This window comes from Bombus pyrosoma, linkage group LG8, assembly GCF_014825855.1.
Source record: "Bombus pyrosoma isolate SC7728 linkage group LG8, ASM1482585v1, whole genome shotgun sequence".
NCBI lineage: Eukaryota > Metazoa > Arthropoda > Insecta > Hymenoptera > Apidae > Bombus > Bombus pyrosoma.
This window is the reverse complement of record NC_057777.1, coordinates 8,077,376-8,097,103: the sequence shown is the minus strand read 5'-3', so window position 1 is coordinate 8,097,103 and position 19,728 is coordinate 8,077,376. Positions and strand designations below refer to the sequence as shown.

At 33.1% G+C, this 19,728-nt stretch overlaps 3 protein-coding genes and 1 long non-coding RNA gene across 13 annotated transcripts in view; 1 reads left to right on the top strand and 3 right to left on the bottom strand.

The window, feature by feature from the left end:
• The first annotated feature begins 527 nt into the window (after positions 1-527).
• On the top strand, positions 528-4,185 carry LOC122570231. 3 transcript variants are annotated; one of them, XM_043732300.1, is made up of 3 exons: positions 528-883; positions 3,411-3,877; positions 3,945-4,185. In XM_043732300.1, the coding sequence occupies exons 1-3, from the start codon at positions 817-819 to the stop codon at positions 3,948-3,950; spliced, it is 540 nt and encodes a 179-aa protein (XP_043588235.1). In that variant the 5' UTR covers positions 528-816; the 3' UTR covers positions 3,951-4,185. The 3 variants fall into 3 exon arrangements, with proteins under 3 accessions (XP_043588235.1, XP_043588234.1, XP_043588236.1); XM_043732299.1 differs by having other exon boundaries at positions 3,411-4,185; XM_043732301.1 differs by lacking the exon at positions 528-883 and adding an exon at positions 2,668-2,804 and having other exon boundaries at positions 3,411-4,185.
• LOC122570230 (zinc finger HIT domain-containing protein 2) lies at positions 952-3,083 on the bottom strand. 2 transcript variants are annotated; one of them, XM_043732297.1, is made up of 6 exons: positions 2,963-3,083; positions 2,621-2,677; positions 2,060-2,351; positions 1,725-1,982; positions 1,432-1,635; positions 952-1,356 (listed from the first exon to the last, which is right to left on the bottom strand). In XM_043732297.1, the coding sequence occupies exons 2-6, from the start codon at positions 2,668-2,670 to the stop codon at positions 1,033-1,035; spliced, it is 1,128 nt and encodes a 375-aa protein (XP_043588232.1). In that variant the 5' UTR covers positions 2,671-2,677; positions 2,963-3,083; the 3' UTR covers positions 952-1,032. The 2 variants fall into 2 exon arrangements, with proteins under 2 accessions (XP_043588232.1, XP_043588231.1); XM_043732296.1 differs by lacking the exon at positions 2,963-3,083 and having other exon boundaries at positions 2,621-2,896.
• LOC122570233 lies at positions 3,176-5,216 on the bottom strand. The gene is made up of 2 exons (XR_006317772.1): positions 5,078-5,216; positions 3,176-3,287 (listed from the first exon to the last, which is right to left on the bottom strand). It is a non-coding gene; the product is annotated as an uncharacterized LOC122570233 (long non-coding RNA).
• Positions 5,217-7,279: 2,063 nt separating this feature from the next.
• LOC122570229 (potassium/sodium hyperpolarization-activated cyclic nucleotide-gated channel 2) overlaps positions 7,280-19,728 on the bottom strand; it is a 221,402-nt gene continuing 208,953 nt past the window's right edge. For all 7 annotated transcript variants that reach the window (XM_043732288.1, XM_043732290.1, XM_043732289.1 and 4 more), the window contains 2 exons: positions 19,378-19,513; positions 7,280-18,779 (listed from right to left, as the gene is read on the bottom strand). In XM_043732288.1, coding sequence (XP_043588223.1) covers positions 18,633-18,779; positions 19,378-19,513 — 283 coding nt within the window. In that variant the 3' untranslated portion in view covers positions 7,280-18,632. The remainder of the gene's footprint in view (positions 18,780-19,377; positions 19,514-19,728) is intronic.

The window sequence follows — 19,728 nt, the reverse complement described above, 5'->3', positions numbered from 1 at the left end:
TTGTTCCTGTTTTTAAAGATTTGCAAATGAATGTCGAATTTTAACAATCAATAATTTATTTCTTTTATATAATCGATAGAAGATATAACTAACTTGGTAGAAGCAATTTTAGAAATTTAAAGCAATTTAAATAATTAGTTACGGAATTTTGTCAATACAGAGATTAAGAAAGAAATCAGGTCTCTTGAGTAAAAAGTGAACATGTATGTGATGTTTTATATAACGACATATATTATATATATTTACATTACATGTTTATGTGATTTATTAATAATTTCTTGCGGATTTTTATGTAAAAAAATAAATTTTCGTTATTAATAATAAATGTTGTATTCTTTGGATCTCTTAAACTTTTGAACTTGAGTTTATTTTATTTTACTTAATTTTATTTAAACTTTATAGTAAATGAAACAATTTTTAGTTAGTTTTAAAGTAAAATTTATTTCTTTAATACCATCTTTTTATCATACACAATTACATAATATCACATAGATATTTTTTTGTTAAATAAAAGATAAGTGGCATATATTATAAGTAAATAGCATATAATAGTGACATTAAGAATAAATTATAATAACATAAGCTAGAACTTCAAAAATTCGTTATATTTAAAATTCGCGCCCCAAATATTAAAACAAATTCGCAACTTTATACATAGTATATCATTTGCTCATAAATCAATAGTAATCTAAAAGTCGATATATCGATTCTGTTTCTCTAAATTACAGTTTGAATTTTTTGTCTTTAGCATTAATGACGTGCCGGTGAATGAATAAATAAATTTTTAAGTTTTGTGCTTGCAAATTTTGTGTTGTCATGTTAAGTGTAGAAAATTGGGAAAGATTTAGGAGATATTCACGAAGAGGAAATAGAAGAGGATCGGGTGAGTGGATTTATTAAAAATTTAACAGTTTTAAATTATGAAAACCAATATGGTGGCAATGACAAAAATATAGGAAAAAATATATATGTTTATTTAAGAACATTTTATAACTGATTATAAATCCTTAAATTTATATCTGTTCCATATTTTTATGTACAAGTATTTATATGGCGATTTTTAGTCCATGATATGTAGTATTCCAACTTTTTGCAATGTAAAAGAAGTTGTTTCTTCGATAAATCTATACTATCTACATTATATCGTTGGACAAACTTTTTGACGAATTCTTTATCTCCAATTTTATTTTTATTTTTCGATATCTCTTCTATTGTCATTGTTAGTAATCTATGTATTTCTGAGAGTGCAACAGCAATATAAAGATATTTATTCTTCTCGTCGGGTCCCTGTATTATTTTATTCCCAGCTTCCTTGAAAACTAATAAAGTTTGTTCATCTTGAGGTAACCAGTTACACTGAAAACAATAAGCAAATATTTTAATGTTTTCATTACTTGTAATATTTTAAATATTAAATGTTATAGTACTTACATTAATAATGTTGTGAACAGTGGAAGTGATTGCTGATTCTGGATTTTCAAAAACTGTATTGAGTTTCATATTATCACTAAGATCAAGAAAAACAATTGTAGCTTCCATCGGACAGTTTAAATAGTCACCATTATAATAGTTTGCTATGTATGCATATGCATAGATTACATTTATCACATTAAATTCAACATTTGGGGAAGCTTTCTGTAATAAAGAAAATATTTGAAGTTTTCTGCACTCAGATTATATTCAATGAAGTATATATATATATATATATTTATTCTGAAAATTACTTGCAATGCATTAAATATTGGAACATCTATTAAAGGAGGGAGTTGCAATGATTGCTCATCGTTTTGATCCATATCTTGAACTAATTTTTTTTTAATATGATAGGTCCACCATGGAATCCATTGAGGTAGAAGTTTTTCTATATCACCATTTTTTACGAGAGCTTCAAATTCTTGCTTTTCATCATCTGTTAACACAGACCATACTTCATCTGCATTATCTAAATTTATATTATTAAGTCTTCTTTCTAAATCTGGTATCTAAAAAAGACATTAGTTTAAATGAAAACACAGAAAAAATTGTATTTTTCAAAGATATCAATATGAATTTAGCTCACATCTTCTTCGTCATCCGAATCTAGCTGTTCTTCTAATTCGTCATTATCAATCTCATCATCACTTTCCAATGCTTCCATATTTTTTAAATCTTCCTCGTGTACCCTTTTGAGAATTTCTAGCATTTTCTTTCTACCTTCTGTATCTTTTTCTTGAGACTTTATTTCATCTATTACACATTGCTTATAGAAACTTTCTGAACATTCTGAATGAGCTTCTGACTTATAGCAATCAGAGCTGCAATATCTTATCTCACATCGTGGACAAGTATATTTACGAGGTCGTATATTACACCTAAAGATCAACAAATAAAGTTTTAAAAAGAAGATATTTTTTTCTTTTAAATTAATAAAGATCAAGAACAATTATTTATTGTATATTAAAAGAAATTTTTATATAAATACGAAGGAATTCCCTAAAAGAATAATTGACAAAAATAATTTAGGAAATAGATTGGACTTAGGTTTACATAAATCGATTATATGTTATAAGGTATTTATGCAACAAAATACCGTCAAATATTGCTTGTAAACACAGTTTGAGGTTAAGAATATGATACGTACAATTCGCAGACATTATCTGTATTTGTGGTGCACGTTCCTTGAATATCCATGATTTTTCTGTAGATTCATTAAAAATTCTAATTACTTAATCTACTAATGTTGATATCAATTTATTAATTCATAAATTTCGAACGCGTGAAACGTTTATGTCGTAGCATGACGCATTTAAATGTATTGTGTATAAGTATGTAACACGATATAGTGATAAAAATAATGTTCAATTACGTTATAAAATATATATAGTAAGAAGTAAAGAGAATATATTTTCAAATTATACAACTCATACATAAAATTATTTATTTATATACATTACAAATTAATTTAAGTTAAATTAAACCTAACCTGTGACTAGGTTTTTTCAACTAGAGTACCATTTTTCAGTTTCTTGTAATTGAATTCAGGTTCTTTCCTTTTACTTGTCCAAGCTTCAGTGTCTATTTTTGATAATATTCGTTCAGGATCTACAGCTACTATTTTACATTTTGAGAAATTTGTTTTCTCATCTATAGTCATTTTAATTTTCCTTTTCTTTTGAGGCTTTTCACTTTCTTTTTCAGTTGTTAAAAACTGCACAGAAGAATTGAGTAACTTTATGCCATAAATGTTGTCTTTTTCTTTCTTTTCATTTATAATACTGTTTATGTTCTTCTTCTTTACTTTAATAGATCTGAAAGAAAATTTTTCTTGGTATATATGAAAGATATATACATTCTATTTATATTGTAAATAATTCATCTGGAGTTGAATATTTCTTTGTAAAATTAATTACATACTTCTCTCTACGTGGCAGGGCTGGAAGATGAACTAAGGAAAGGGCAAGCTGGAGGCATAGCGATAGGAGGAAGAAAGGTATGGTCACTGACATACGCGGATGATATTGTGTTGATGGCGGATAGGGAAGAGGAGCTAAAGGAGATGCTAAGGAAAGTCAAAAAATTTCTAAAAGAAGCAGAATTGGAGCTAAGCACAGAAAAGACAAAAATAGTAGTATTTGAAAAAAGAAGGAACAAAAGGAGACAAAGAAGATGGAATTGGGGAGAGCAAGAACTAGAAGAAGTGGAGGAGATAAGATACCTAGGGTACATACTACAGAAAAACGGCAGCAATGAGAAGCACATACAAGACAGGAAAAGGAGAGCGATGATAGCAAAGAAGAAAACATGGAGCGTGGGAGAAAGAATATTCAAACAGGACTACAAGAGGAGAATGAAGATGTTTGAAGCATTAGTAGAGAGCGTGGCGCTGTTTGGAGCAGAGGTATGGGGCTGAAACGGGAAAGAAACGCTGGACAGGATAAAAAGAGGGTATGTAAAATGGATCTTAGGTTTAGACAGGACGATACCAAACTACATACTGACAGAAGAGTGCAAGATAGAGGAAATCAAGGTGAAAGCATTGAAAAGAGCAGCAAGGTATGAGGAAAGAACTCTAGAATTGGAAAAGGAGCTGGTAAAAGAGTGCATAAAGGAAAGAGAGAGAAACTGGGGAAATGGCCAGGAAGGGAAAAGAGCAAGGAAGAGAAAGAAAGAACTAGAAGAGGTGAGAAACGGAGGGACACAGAGGGAAGCAGGAAGGGAGCAAGAAAGTTGGACAGGAGACCAAATTGCAGAAGAAAGAAGGAAGAGAAAAACAGAAGAGAGGAGGGAAAGGATAAGGGAATCCAAATACAACAGATATTACAGGAACATAACCAAAGATGAGATGCCAAAGTACTTGGAAGGGAGGATAAAGTGGAAGGACAGCAAAATTATAGCCAGATTCAGGTGTGGAAACGAGACCAGAGTGAAGGAATATTGGAAAGAGGAGGGAGAAAAAAAGGGCAGATTATGTGGAAGGGAAGAAGAGGACCTGAGACATGTAATAGAAGAATGTGAAATAACAGGAGGAGCAAAGGACATGGAAAAAATATTGAATGAGACTGGGGAAGGACTAATGGACTTAAGAGCAATAATAGAGAAAAGAAGGGCAAAGGCAATACAAGACAGGGTGGAATGACAGGAAGGTAGCGCAGCAAGGAGGAAAAAGACCAAAGTGACAATAGTGTGTAGGCATAAGTGGGAATAGTGGGTAGGCATAAGTGCAATAGAGCGTAAGCATTAGTTTTAGACTAGAGGTAAGAATAGGCTAAGTGCAATAATGTGTTGTAAAAATCGAAAGTTCGTCCAAAACCGAGAGGCACGGACTAAGATAAATAAATAAAAAATAATTACATACTTCTCTATAATTTCGTCCAGCTTTTTTGCAACATAATTCTGGAATGTCGGACTCACACCAAAATTAGAAAATGTCTTTTTCTCTTCCAAATCTTTTCTTAATGACACGGGGGTTTTTATATTATTATTTTCTAATGAATCATCTAAAAAAAAAGAAAGAAAAATTTGTTGCCAGTTATACAAGTTTCTGTGATAATAAGAAACAAACGTGAAATAGAAACAAAAATGAGGTTATGGTACTTACTGTGTTCATCTGTTTTCGTAAAAACGTCTGAGTTTTGAAATTTTTCGTTGGGAAAATAGGCGACCTTCAGAAATTGGTGATCCGCCGCTTCTCTTAATGCAGCTTTTGATATTTCATCTTCGGAACTGCTTGAACCATCATTGTTTTTATTTAACATGGTCATATCGAAGATTCGAGCGACTCGATACCAATTGATAGTCGAACTTTAAATTTCTACACTACTGTATACAGATTAAAAAAATGCCTATCTATAAATTCAGCTAATTACTCCATGAAAGAAATAAACATGAAATGAACCATAAGTTTAATTAACTCATTGCCGAAATTTGTTTATTAGTTAGTAGTTATAAATTTTTGTACAGAATATGAGTACTTGAAATGCGTGTAAAGATGTTCGTATATTGTACAATTATTCAGTAGGAATAATACCCTTCGTTAGCAATTAAAAACATAAGTCTTAAACAGTTCGGTTATTCGAAAGGCATACAGTGGAGGAATAACTAATTACTATATATTTTAATATAAATTTAAAGCTAACGTAAATTACTAAATATACTTCACATACTTTCCTCTTTTTCGAATCAAAAAAGAAATGAAAACAGATGAGTTAGAAATAGGTAAAAACATAAGAAACAGGTAATAAATTTATTTATAAATTGCAATGAAGCAATTACATTGCAACGAGGAAATTAATGAGGATAAGAAAGAAATTAGTAACTAACAGAAGGATGATAAAAAAGATTCCAAAGTGATAAAACAAACAAGCAAACAATAGACTAAACCATAAGATAATGGTTACCATTTAGCATTACATATCCTGTACGGTGTCGTCAGATTTTATTAGTAAATTCATTTTGATTGAATGTCATTGTATCGCTATAACCACGTGCGCGCGCGCGCGCGCGCGTGTTTAACGCCACACGTACAAAACTCGATCATTTCAAAGAGATTTGGCGGTGAAATTGAAATGGAGGTTGTTAAAGAAAATGCAAAAAGACAAAGATGAAAATGATAAACGACGATGATAATAATAACGGATGAGGATGAACGATGAAGAAGAAAATGAATGAAAACTTGGAGTACTTGGAACTATATCGTAAACATAAACAATGATATATTTTAAAATATTATAATTATTCTCTGTTCGAGAAGAAAAACACTTCGACTAAATTATGTCAACGTGTTTAACGATAGATTAACAAGAATTACAGGCGCAAATTATCTTCAATCGTTTCTGACCTATTCGATGCTGGCTCGAAAGGAACAATTCGTAGAGACGTGTGGTCTAGAAACTAAATGGACGGGCGAAGTCGAATATTGCCAACGATGTTTATGTACACGATTAATGAACGTATTTTAATTTTCTTCTGTTATTTCTTTTTTCTCTCGTCCTTCCTAATAATTCAATCTTAATCTAAATACATTTAATAATATATTCTCACTTTGCATCAATCATCTCTTATACTTTTTTTTCTTTTATATTAGTGCGTTTCTGAGAGGTTTCATGTACACTGTTTCCTTTTTCCCGTGTATGTATGTATACATGTATATGTGTTTTTCTGCATTTACTTTGTTAATTTAAATCGTTATAACCACTTTGCTCTGCTTATTTCTTTTCTTTTAAAACGATAACTGTAAAATGTATAAAATATACAAGGAGCAACGTTCGCGAATACATTTTATACAAATACAGGGTTTCGAAAGTAAAGATATATATTGTATATGTGTGTACGTATATTCACCTTACTTCCTTTTCCTCTAATGATGTGTACATTGTCTCTTTTATCTCGTTTATTAATTTATTTCTTGTATTTATCCTTTTATGTTTGTCTGTATGTATTTATGTATGTTATGATCATCGTATGTATACTTATTATACTTATATATTCATTCCTCGTCGTCGTACCTCAATGTACAGTTAACGTTTTATATTTTATTTTTTATAATTTTTTGTTTGTTTGCTAAGGCATTCGTTATGGCAAGTATATTTTAAAAGTGCTGATGTCTAAACGCGCGTGAATACTTTATAGTTTCTGTTTTTTTCCATTTTCCGTACAGTTTATAAAAGTATATTGGCCAGTTATGTAACCACTAATTAGCCAGCTACGTGTCACTTAAAAAACGATTCGCTCGTTAGAAAAAGAACTAATCTGCTTCATATTCTTTATTTTTTTTCCTTTTTTATTTTGCTTGTTTCTTTAGTTTTAGTAGTTGTTCTTTTTTTTTTTTTTGCTGCTGTGGTAGTTTAACTCGTTTCGCGTTTTAAATTCAATTGCGCCTTATAATCCGTGGCCACTAATTGTTTTCTTTTTACTCTCTATTTTGCATGCATCATTACACTTTATGCTCGTTATTCGATTATTTGCAACGTTTTTATCTCTTATTTATTCTTTAATAAAATATATTTAATCGCAGGCTAGAGAACCGGAAACAAGAAGAAGTATACGTGTATATGTCTCAAGAAGTACGATGTACCTATTCCTTCGCGATAGAGTCTCTTCATACGTATTATTAGTATTATTTCTTAATTCATCTTATTTTTCGACCAAACGTTTTCTAATTATGATTGATGTGGTCGTGACGAAAAACGTCCACCTTTTCACGTTCTTTTTTCCTTTCCTGTCTCTTTCCATTTGTTTACACCGCTATAACGAACACGAAAACTTTCATCAGTGTACGTGTTATGTGTAGACATCAAATTGCGGATGGTAGGATTATTTCGATCAAAACCCTAACCCTGTCTAGTTCCGTTAAACCCCTTCTTCGTTTCGTCAGTTTTAAGCATATTTTTACTTGCTCGAGCCACGAGCTGGCCTAAACGAAATTCATCTTTATCGTACGCACGCGCGCATATACACTTACATGTACGTGAATACACGTATATCTTTTATTCTTTTTTTTTTTTTTGTTTCATCGTAATCGCAAAACACAATTATATTCGTTCCATGAGGAGGTGGTTGGATCACTGTTGCGAACAATGGTGTAGCGGTTCGAACGAAATTTTGGGAATCGAACTGAGGTTTCTCTCTGAGAACTCTCCAGTTATTACTTTTCGATCGTTTTGCAATAACTCGCTAAAGGTTGGATTAACTGGTTAATTTGCAATGGAACTTTATAAATATTTCCTAGAGTAAAAGTCCATCGATTTTTCTTACCAGCTATGATCTTTCGTTTAAAATTCACCTATTATCAGGACCAACGTTACTTTATCAACACGTTACATTTCACTTTCGATTCTTTGTCAGAGTATTCCTGTTATTAAAATTTGTTCATTGTTAACGTCGTGGTTTTAAAAGAGAATTTCAGACATTTGCTTAATATCTTTTTCCTCGCTATTTCTAAGGTTGCAAAACCAAAGAAAATTGATATCTTGCGACTAGAGAGTTATTATATACAGCAAATACCGATCAGGCAACCTGTTTCTAAAGTCTCGTTCAGATTAATCAGGTTATTTGAACTCAAATAACTTGACACGTATTTGTCACGATTATAAGTCAAGTTACTAAATTAGAAATCGTTCGAGTTCAAGCAACCTGACTTCAACTAGATACCTAAAATGATATACTAAAATCGACTTAGTTTGAGGAACCAACATCTTAATCACTGTTATTTGTTTCAAATCAAGGGATGGTTAAGAGATCCTCTTTAATCTTAGGTTTACGAAAAAACCTAAAAGTATATTTCAAATCAATTAAAGTAATAAATAAATCAATATTAGTAAAGTAACTGCTGTGAAGCTACTTGAACGTAACCAAATAAGGGCGAAGTGTATTATCGTTAGCTACTGAGAACGAACGTAGAAACTTGAAAGATTATTTAAATTCAAATAAAACAATAAGTTCACGTTAATAATGATTTGACTAACGAGAACAAATATAGAAACTTAACACGTTGCTGGCCGTGAAAAATTCCAGCTATATGGGCCGTGTGAATCATATGGCGCTTCTCAGTAAAGAACAGTGAAAAAATATGTTTGTTAGGGAAAAAATTCATTCATTAACGCTTAAACATATAATTATATAGCTTGTCGTTATCCTATTGAAAAATAAGGCAGTTCCGACCACAAGAAACCACATATATGTAATTATTGTAGCAGTCAACGCGATAAAAGGATATTTCTCAGTGGTAAAGGGATCATAAATTACTCGAATATAGTTCATTTGTCTAATCTAAACGAGGCTTGACGGAACTGAAATCGACAGGTCTAGAACATATAATCCAGATCAAGTCGCAAAAATTCATTTTTGGCATTAATTTATCTACAACGATACTACACCATTGGGCTTCATCGGACGACGGAATTACAATGGAACGAAAATATACATGTTAACTCTTATTAATCGCAAACATCGCTTTTGCTCGAACACGTTTTTATAATAATCACTCTACTTCTCATTTTCAAACGATTAGAATTCTATATCCTTCCCGGAGCGATAGGAATATCTCGATCGATTTTTAATTCTTTGCGCACTCGATTCAAATATTCATATATTAGGTAGTTTCATATTTTCTATTAGTGGAAACTCGATTTCGAATGTTCGTACATAGAGAAGTAATTATTAATCGCTACTTATAGATTCCTTGTGTTCGTTTGTAAAGTGAAAATTCAGAGGATGAAGGATACGAATGAAGATGGTCGAGTGCGAAAAGTTAAACACCGATACGGAACTCAATAATTGAACGATAGTTCGTAATTGCTTCATCTTCATTTTTTTTCTTTTTTTATCTGATTCCATATTATTCGCTTTTACAATTATTTAGTGCGTCTCGAACAAGCACCTATATGAGCTCTTAATTTTTATATCCGCTACTATGCTTGCTTTTTTTTATGGGGCTGCACTCTTTCTCTCTCTCTCTCTCTCTCTCTCGCTCTTTCGCTCGCTTCCTCTCATCTCTTCTCTTTCTCTCCCTCTCTCTCTCTTAGTTTCACATTCTCGTCGGCTTTTACATCGAACAAACCGATATCGATGTTCACGATCGATCATTCCGCGAAAACGTTATTTATTTATTTTTCTTTTTCTTTGTGTAACAAACTTAGCGAACGATGTTCTAATTAGAAAAACGTCAAGAGATTCGTACCAGCGCTTGCGTGTAGCATACATACATAGATTCATACGATAAGCGCGATGCGACCAGATGCACGCTTATGGTGTGAATTTTGTAGAAAACTCTTTTCGTAGAAAATTGACGCTAGGGTAATGTTTTATATTTGTTTCTCTCTCGCTCTCGCATTTTCTCAATCTCGCTCACACGCACGATCCTTTTTCGCTCGTTCTCAGTCGCTCGTCGCGCATCCATTCTTTCTCTCGTGTTCTTTTTTATTCTTTTTTTACTGTTTATATATCTGTTTGTTTGTTTCTTTACAAGGCGCTACTATACGCAGGTTTCTCGAGCGACTAAAATGATTTCTACACGGTGGCACACCGCTGGATCGATTTAACGATGATCACTACGTTCAAATCAATTCCTATCGGAATTTCTATGAATTAGACCTTTTCATGGTGTAATACGAAGATTGGACAAATTTACTGACTTGATACGTATTAGTCGTAAATAAATAATTGGAGAGGGAATAAACAAATATTAGAATTTTATTATATGTATGTACATGGCTAAAATTAGACGTTTTTGCATCTGATATGATAAATATAAATATAGTGAAATTTTAATGTTGGTTTGACGCTCATGATAGTTTAACATTCGATCGACTAAGGGTGTTATAATTATTCAAGATTTTTTCAATTGATCGCTGTTAAGATTTTTATTGTTGGGTTTTGGCCCTATCTTCGTAGGAAAAATCTTACTAATTTATTAACATATTTCTCAAAAAGATAGGACAAAGATTACTGCAGAAAGATTTTCTATTATCATTTTTTTCGTTTTCATCGTATTATATAAACGTAGGTCTATTAAATTAATTACTATTAAGCCTAGATCAATTTATGTTATTTTTTGTCGGAACTAGTCCATTAGCATATTCTAAGAAAGATAAAGATTATTGTAAAGAATTGAAACTTTCTTATTTTCTCTTGTTCAAATTATTTTTATCATATTTCTCACATTATCTAGACATAAGTCAACGATCCGGCATATTTGTTAATTAAATGTCTTGAAAGCTGCAGTATTAGAACTCTACTGTAATTCAGAATGTGGAAAAGGGACCATTTTTTAATCTTTAATTGCTCCGAGATTAAGAAAACCACATGTCTCGAGATAATTTTTACGAAGACTATTGGATTGTTATAATTTTTTCTGTCACCACCGAAACTTATTACAACACACGATGCATAAAATGAAGAAGCAAGGAATATCTATTTTTAACTGGAATTACGGAACTGTTAATTTTTTCTAATTAGTATAATCTTCGGGTTCGACATAGTACAATTAAAACCTCTGAACCTAAGCTTTCGAAAAAAGCTAGTTTTCTTACACACAATAAAACTGCTTCATCTTTCTTATGCATACAATCCTGTTATAAATAGTATTATCAAGGAAAGTGCAGAAGCATCGGGCGATTTAATTGGAACTTTGGACAATGGTAGATTTTGTCGTTTCGTTTATAAAAATATGTCAATATTTTTCAGGACGTTAATTATTAAATTGCTTATAAATTATTAAATTCATTACTGCTATAAACTGAAATTAAGTTGATATATTTAACAACCATTACTATATGACGAATGTAATTAAAATTCGATTGCATAAATTCTGTTTTGAAAATTATTTAATCTATACTTCTCCTCTTTTTTCAAACAAATTTAAGTATATTATATTTCTTGATCCAAATTCAATTGTATAAATTCCACTTCGAAAATTGCTATTTCGAAAATTCAACCTATTTATCTTCTTTCTTCTAACAAATGTCTGTGTACTATAAATCCTTACTGTTGTTTATTATTCCGTATGAAAGGATTAGGTCGTTTCTTCAATATTCATCGTTTTATTACACCATAAAAGGGTATAAACTTTCTAAACAAGTGAAACGATCGAGAAAAAGAGGAACATGATAAGACACAGTGGCTAATCTATCAGAGTCATCCCTAACGAGATCTACAAGGCGATCGACATGTCGATTGATCTGCGATTACGAACTTTAATATCTTCGACTTCGTTGTTTCAATCACTTATGCGCGTGTGTATATAACATATGATTACTTAAACAAAATCATTGAACATGAACATCTACCTATACGGAATCTACGAGACACCAGCGATTTAAAGAGCCAGTCTTGCGTGTCACCTTGTAGAGATCACCGAGAAACGCTTGCCAGTGTACTGTCTAACGAAGCTTAGCATTCTACTTGGCATTGGACAGTCGCATGTTTCATTATCGATCGTTATAATTTTTTTATCTTTTTTCTTTGTAATTTTTTTTGTTTGTTTCTTTTCCTTAAATAATTGCGTTCGATCCTTGAAACCGGAAACGGAAGTGTTTTAGTTTTAGCTAGGTGTGTGTGTCTCTCTGTCTACACTGTGTCATCGCTACGGTTCAGTTCGACTACGCTCTCTCGATTCGATGGCTCTCGGTAGGCTCGTTGAACTCGCAAGCCAATGACGTCGAAAACAGAATTTCTTCCTTTTTTTTTTTCGTTTTTCTTTTTGTTTTTTCGAGAACAATAGTAAGGTGAATTGCGAGATTTGGAAGGTAGGCTGGTCTTGAGGTTAGGAAGCTTTGAAATGTCTGGTGATGGGTTGTTCGTTCTTCGTATCAGGTCTCTGTAGGCTTCTGCGAAATTTTGGAAATTTAGACTTCCACAGATCTAACATTTCGAGTGGATAGATATTTTAGGAAATTTAAAATTATATTAATAATTGGATATTTTATGCGTTAAGAAGATTGAGATTTCGTTTTAGATCTTGTGTCTCGAGGTATAAGATTGGAGTTAGAAAGTCTTGAAGAGTAAAGATTTTTGACAATTGTTTGAGAGTTTTAAAAGTGATAGAAACGTCTATGGTAATTCCTATGCGAGTAAAAAGTTATAGTAATGGCTTTTATATGTTGGTGAAGCTTCTATCTGAAAGATCTTTACGTTTCAAGACTTCATGGGTTGTTAGATATTGGTAACATGATAAGTTTTTGTGCAAAAATAATTGGAAATCGTTAAATATGCTTTTTTTATATAAGAAAAGTTTTTTATCCGATTCACAATAAACCTTAAATAAACCTTAGGAATACATTTTCCTTAAGAATAACAATTCAAAAATAAAAAATAAAAAAAGTTTGTTTATAAGTTTTATGTTAATTCATTAAAGATCAACGTTATGTTAACACAATATTTCATTTGCAATACTTCAATTTACATTGTTGAATTCTGTTTTTTAACTTGTGGTTATGAAGAACAGCTCTAAGGATTTGTTTAATATTTTTGTCGATATTTCTTTCTCCATTTAGATCCTACAACTTTATGAAATTTCAGAAGATTGAGCTATTTATAGTACTATGATTTCTTGCCAAGTGAGGAAAACATTTGTTGAATCTCTGATTATCCTAGTATCTATTACTCTAGTGCATTGTTTGTAACTTGACAAACTTGACAAAACGATTTTGTAATTTTTCCTGTAACATATCGAAATGATATATAACTTACATTGTTAACACATTTCAGTTTTCATCTCATTGCTCGATTTTTAACAAGTTAATGCATAAAATATTGACAGAAAAAAATCTATAATAATTCATCGATCAAATTTAAAACAATCTTTTAGAAAAAACAAAATCTCATATAAGAAAATTCCGTTGAATACTTTTCCATTACCCTTGCACAATGGATCATGGCATTCGCGTTACTATAACTTCCATACGTTAATTAACAGTTTCAAACACGTTTAAAAAAGATTCTTAGCCCATCACCAGACTCGTCCAAAGTGTGCTTCACTTGGAAACGCGGATAATCAGCAAGCTGTCCAGCGAAAAATCTCGCCGCGAACGATCTCGTAGTCGCTCGAAACGAGACGTCTGATATGTTAAGATCCGAGATACACATATTTCATGGCGCTACAGTCTTTTTATGTTGTATACTTTTTTATACTCTGGCTCTAGGACAGTTCTGGCATCGTTTATTATTATTCCGTATCGTTTCTCAACCGCGAACGACGATCTCGCAATTCATCATTCATCATCGATCTGACGAGAAAACTGAAGTTCTTCGATGACTCTCCTTTATTTCTTTTTCTTTGTCCTCTTTTCTTTTAAATCGAACTCCATCAGTGGTTTCTTCGATTTCGCCATGTAAACGTGTTACACGCGCGGATTTTATGTTATCATTTCCGATTTCCGGGCCCCTGATCGTCTTCCGTTTCTCTGCTACCTTGCGAAACCTATTCTCTCGATATCGATACAAAAACTAACTTTGCCTTTTTGTATGTTACTTTTTTTTATTTTTTTCTGTTTGCTTTTGTTGTTTTGTTAATTCGCTTAATTACGTGTCTCACTCTTGTCGCTTAGCAAATAACGTGCATCTCGAATAGTCGCACGAGTTATTTATTTGTTTTTTTTTTTTTTTAACACTGTGTTTGTTCGCATTTGCTCGATATTTAATCCTAATATTATATTTTTGTTATCCTTCTTCGCCTGCTTCTCTGTTCGTTTTAATATTTCTTCGTATAACATTCGCCTTTATCTTTTCTTTTTCTGGAAGTCTATGCTCTTTTCGCGGCTGTCTGTATGTACACGTTGTACATAGAGCGATTTTTACAACACATAACGTATCTTATCTTATTTTATGCTTTTTTACGCGGTATAATAATATTTCTCTCTTTCTCCCCCTCTTTCCCGTCGCGCTCTGATCGTTTCATTAGCAGACAGCGGATAAATAGTTATCTATCGATTTTTTTGCTTTTTTTCAGCAGGGATAGCAAAGAATACAACTTCTTTCCTTCCGTTCCTTCTCTGCCACGTTTTCGTTCTACGAATGATAATAACAAGAATAATTATAATCGTGATAATAACCGTAATAATAATCGTAATCGTAATCATAATAATAATCGTAATAATAATAAATCGTTCATCTTCTACTTCGTTCTCGCTCGTCTTTTTTTTCAATTAGTAACAATAATTCTATTCTTTCGCACTTTCTCACACTCGTTCTCTCTTTAATTTCTCTCTTTCATTTTTGTTTGTATAATTAGTTACGCGTACACCTTAGGCCCGAACCTTTCTGGCAGATTAGTCCTAGACCGGTTTTTGTATGTATAGAGTTGATTTCTATAAAAACGTCGGTCATGCGGTCTACGAGTATTCTACCATTTTTTGGGATGTTTTTTTTCGACCCACGGTACGCAAACCGTTCTCTTTCATCGCTATTACAATATTTATATATAATAATAATAATAATCATTATCGTAGTTAGTTATTCTTTTTTTTATCGTTATTTATATATATAATATAATATTATTCAGGATGACGTGAGGGGATGTAAAATAATGACAGAAAACTATCTCTCTCTTACATGAAAAATAGGTACTTCTGTTTTCCTCATACGTGTGTAGGTGTATATGTTTACATATGTATATGTATTATGTATGAAACGCATGTATATAATATTCCTACACTCTTACGTGGATATTTATATATTTATATATGTATATATGTACATGTATGCATATCCAATCACATATGCACGAAGGTGTACACATTCAACTAGGAAACGAATGGCACGTTTCGTTTTTTCTTTTTCATTCGCCGTTGTATGTGTGTGTGTGTGTGTTCGTCGGTGTAATAATTGTATACGTCAATATGTGATCCAACGTGTGTATACATATTATTCATATATAATACTTCAAAAGAACAAGTAACGTTGCTATTTTGTAAATTAGACTCTTAGAGCGTTCGTTTAATTGTTTAAAGAAGAGTATCATTTGCGAACAGATGCGATTCTACGTTCAATTGAGCTAACACGTGGTACAGTGGTTCCTGCGTCTCTTTTATTGCTGTAATCTCACTTTTACTTTGTTCCTTCTTTAATGTAATAATCAAATGACAGAAATCCACTGAATAAAATTTTGAAACGAAACACGTTACTAACTGTAACATCATTTCACAATTTACGATGTAGAGTTAGAGTGGAGAACTGGCGTGTTTTATACATTTTAAGAATTAAAAGGGAGATGTGCCGATAATAAAATCCAAGTTCAGAAGCCACTGACCCGGAAAATATTCTCTCAGAATCGAGGGTTCTCTTATAACCTTAATATCAGACAAATTCAACAGTCGCGTTAAACTTTTAAATACGCAAAGAATAACACCGCGCCAACGAAAAACGTACGCGCCAACAGCTAGAAAAATAATACAATTCGATCGTGTATTAAATTCTTAATTCTATTTTATATTCCGTTTTTTCCTTATCGCTTGGAAAATGTTCTGCCGAATCGTGAAATCAATATCAGAGAAGCAACATTATTTTATTCTCAAGGATCGTCATTGTATCCGAGACTGTTCGTAAATGTATATTCGGTGTCTGTCGGTGTGTCATTCTTCCTTGCGTTTTACAGTTTAAAACGTTAGATCGTTAATATCTTGCAGCACTGTATTGACCACTATGCATACTTTATATGTATATTTATGTATATGTATATATGTATGTATGTATATATATATATAATATGTGTGTAATCTGTTTTCTCATCTTTTACTTCTTAGTTTATTTTTTTGTCATTTATTCTGCTTACTGTTTTTTTATTTTCATTTATGCGGTAGTGGATGTAATAATCATTGCAATGATAACCGGTAACAATAATAATAATTTATTACATAATATTTATACCTTCCTTCTTTTCTTCTATTTTGTTTGTTTCTTTTGTTTTGTTTTGTTTTGTTTTGTTCGCTTCTTATAATACATCGCGTGTCTTTCACCCGAATAAAAAGATACTTATCTCTCGCTCTCTCGTTCGCTCTCTCTCGCGTTCCACTTACTTAATTTTATCTCTCATTCATTGACGTTTGTGTTACATTTTTTTTTTATATTAGCCGTGGCAGCCCAAAGAACACTCAACAAGTTAACACGATCTTTGGGCCTTCGATTTAGATTTGTTTTATAATATTAATTTTCTCTCTGTTGTAGAACGACATAAATTTCTTCACTCGATACCCCGTTTGTCCTCGAAATTGTAACCCTGAAAAATTCTCACACATTCATCCATCTCGATTCCCGTGGCGCTGGATCCTTTCCCTTCTGTTCGCGTCTCAGCATGATCTTCCGAAACCCCGATTTTTAATTGAATAGATCTGTTGATTGTGATTCGATATCGGCAATTTGTCCACTGCCCCGAATCGATTCGAGAAGTATTTTCTATTTATTATTAAGATTTTCCATTTCGAAAATAAAATAGCATAGAAGCGAGTTCTGAATCGCAGGCGTGCTCCTTCGATCTTAAAAATTAGGACAGATTAACCGCGATAAATGGGACATCCTCTTCGATCTTCCTTGTCCTTTATCTTCGTTCAAATTCCCTTTCGATTGCCAGCTCTTGTATTATACGTTGCTCCTTCCTTCTTCTTTTAATCTTACTATTCGTTCGGTCACTCGCGCGGGACTATCCAACGATACGAAGCTAAAGTTAAAACACGTTAACAAACTTATAACTGGAATACCCCTCGTTTCACGAGTTTCTCTCTCGTCCTCCTCAATACGTTAGTTAGTTGTCTTAGAAAAGAACCAAAAACAGAATCCTAATCGTTCGTGTATAGGTTATCCTCTTTCTTGTTTTCATACCCCCTCCCTCGCCCCTGTGTTTCATCATTTTTTCCCTAAAAGTGCGAAACGTACGGCTTTTGCAAAATCACAGAGAAATTTACGCATCGTTTAACACTGTCGTTTAGGATTTTTCTACCTAGTCCACGATGGGCTCTACATACGCTCTATAAATTTCTAGGCCTGCTCTTCGTCGTCGTTGAGGTCTTCATCCAGTCGTCGCATCAGTTTCTGTTCGCTTTTTAGTTGCGACGCCTGCGTCGATGAAGAAGACTCGCGGCAGGAATTAACGGCTCCGTGTTCTCCGATCGATGGCACAGCTGTCCATCTTTTTATCGATCCCCTTCTTCTTCCTTCATCGAGCATAAGATCCTCCGTTGAAAATATTCCTCGATCGTTTCTCTATCCTCGTGCGATCGTTTCGTGACAACGAAGGACAACAATCGTAGCTAACCCTTCACAGTAATGCTTTCTGTTCTTCTTCTTTTTGTCGGTTGCTTCGTTTATTGCTGTTGAGGTTGAACGTCTCGCAGACGGGGAAAATAATAGCGTTACGTCTAAACGATGGTTTTATTTTGTGTGTTGTGCCGTGCCATCGTTGGAGAACGTCGGCATTCTCTTGGTCCGCGCGATTTTACGCATAGATCCTGGACTGGAACGTGCCGTCAGGTTAATATAAGAAGGCGCTAGAAACCGATCGCTAGAAGACTACTGGCATAGCGTATATCTATGTATAGATTGCTTCTAGTGTAGCGTCCAGGATCTAGGCTTAAAACGGCTGCCAACGATCCGATCGACAGTGTACAACGCCACTGTCGCTCATGGAGCCGTTAGTATCTCTCTGTATGCTAGTATAACGAGTGTCGTCATTGATACGAATCCTTGTGGAAAGTGTCGCTCTTGTGGAAGATCCGTCGTCCCTCTCGGGAGAGCTCCTGACTCGCGAAATTATTCTCAGACTTTGGTCTGGGCAACAGACAAGCGGGAAGAGTCCTCAGTTCCATGCTGTGTACCTGGAATTTGGAACAAATGAATTTCATAAGTTTTCATGTAGTTATTAGACAAAAAAAAAAGGAAAAAGAAACAGTCGTTTCATCATACTCTGTGCGCCGAGCCTTAAAATTTACGGCTTTGTAATATTATAAAAATTGTTTAAAAACTGTAAAGCTATATGTGTCTAAACTTTTTTTCTATAAATGATATTGTTGATGGTCACCACTTTTAAGAAAACTCTACATCTGGTCTTTTTAGCTTTCTAAAGCACTGAAGCCATCGACAGCGTATAGGCAAAAGACTGGGACGAAGGCAGACCATAAACAGTCGACAGTCGACAGGCGATGTTGGCTTCGGGGTTTTTCAGTTATAGAGTAACGGATGTAGAGTCTCTCTCTTTATACATCTAATAACCTCAACGGATATTTTATAACGAAATGAGACAAACAAGTCACTTTTTGATTGATAGATTGAATAGATTTTATATAAAACTGATAATAGTTGACCTTAAGATACCTAGCGTGCTTTTTTAAGAAATTGCGAATAGACTTAATGATCATATAAAATCGTCAAAAAATCTATCGATTATGGCTAGTAGCAATTTTGAAAAACATTTACCGATTCTTCACTGGCGCTAGCATGCGCGGCTTGCTCAGCGAGCGCGTTCACCACGGCATTTATCGTCTTCGACTCGCTTCCAAGATCCTCCTCGCGGTGAGCCACCAGATTCGGATTCTTGCCGATTTTGTTCAACCTATAGAGAGAGCACAATTAAGCGTAGGGAATGTTGCACAGAACACAACCAACGATTATTCACATCGATCGACTTACAAACCGTTTAGCAGTACAGGTAATTCCCTAAAAAATCGAATGTTATTATCCCACCGCGACTTGTAACAAACATTTTTATTATTCGTTTCTAATACCACTTGCACCGCTAAAGGTTTTATAATGTGAGGTACAATACTG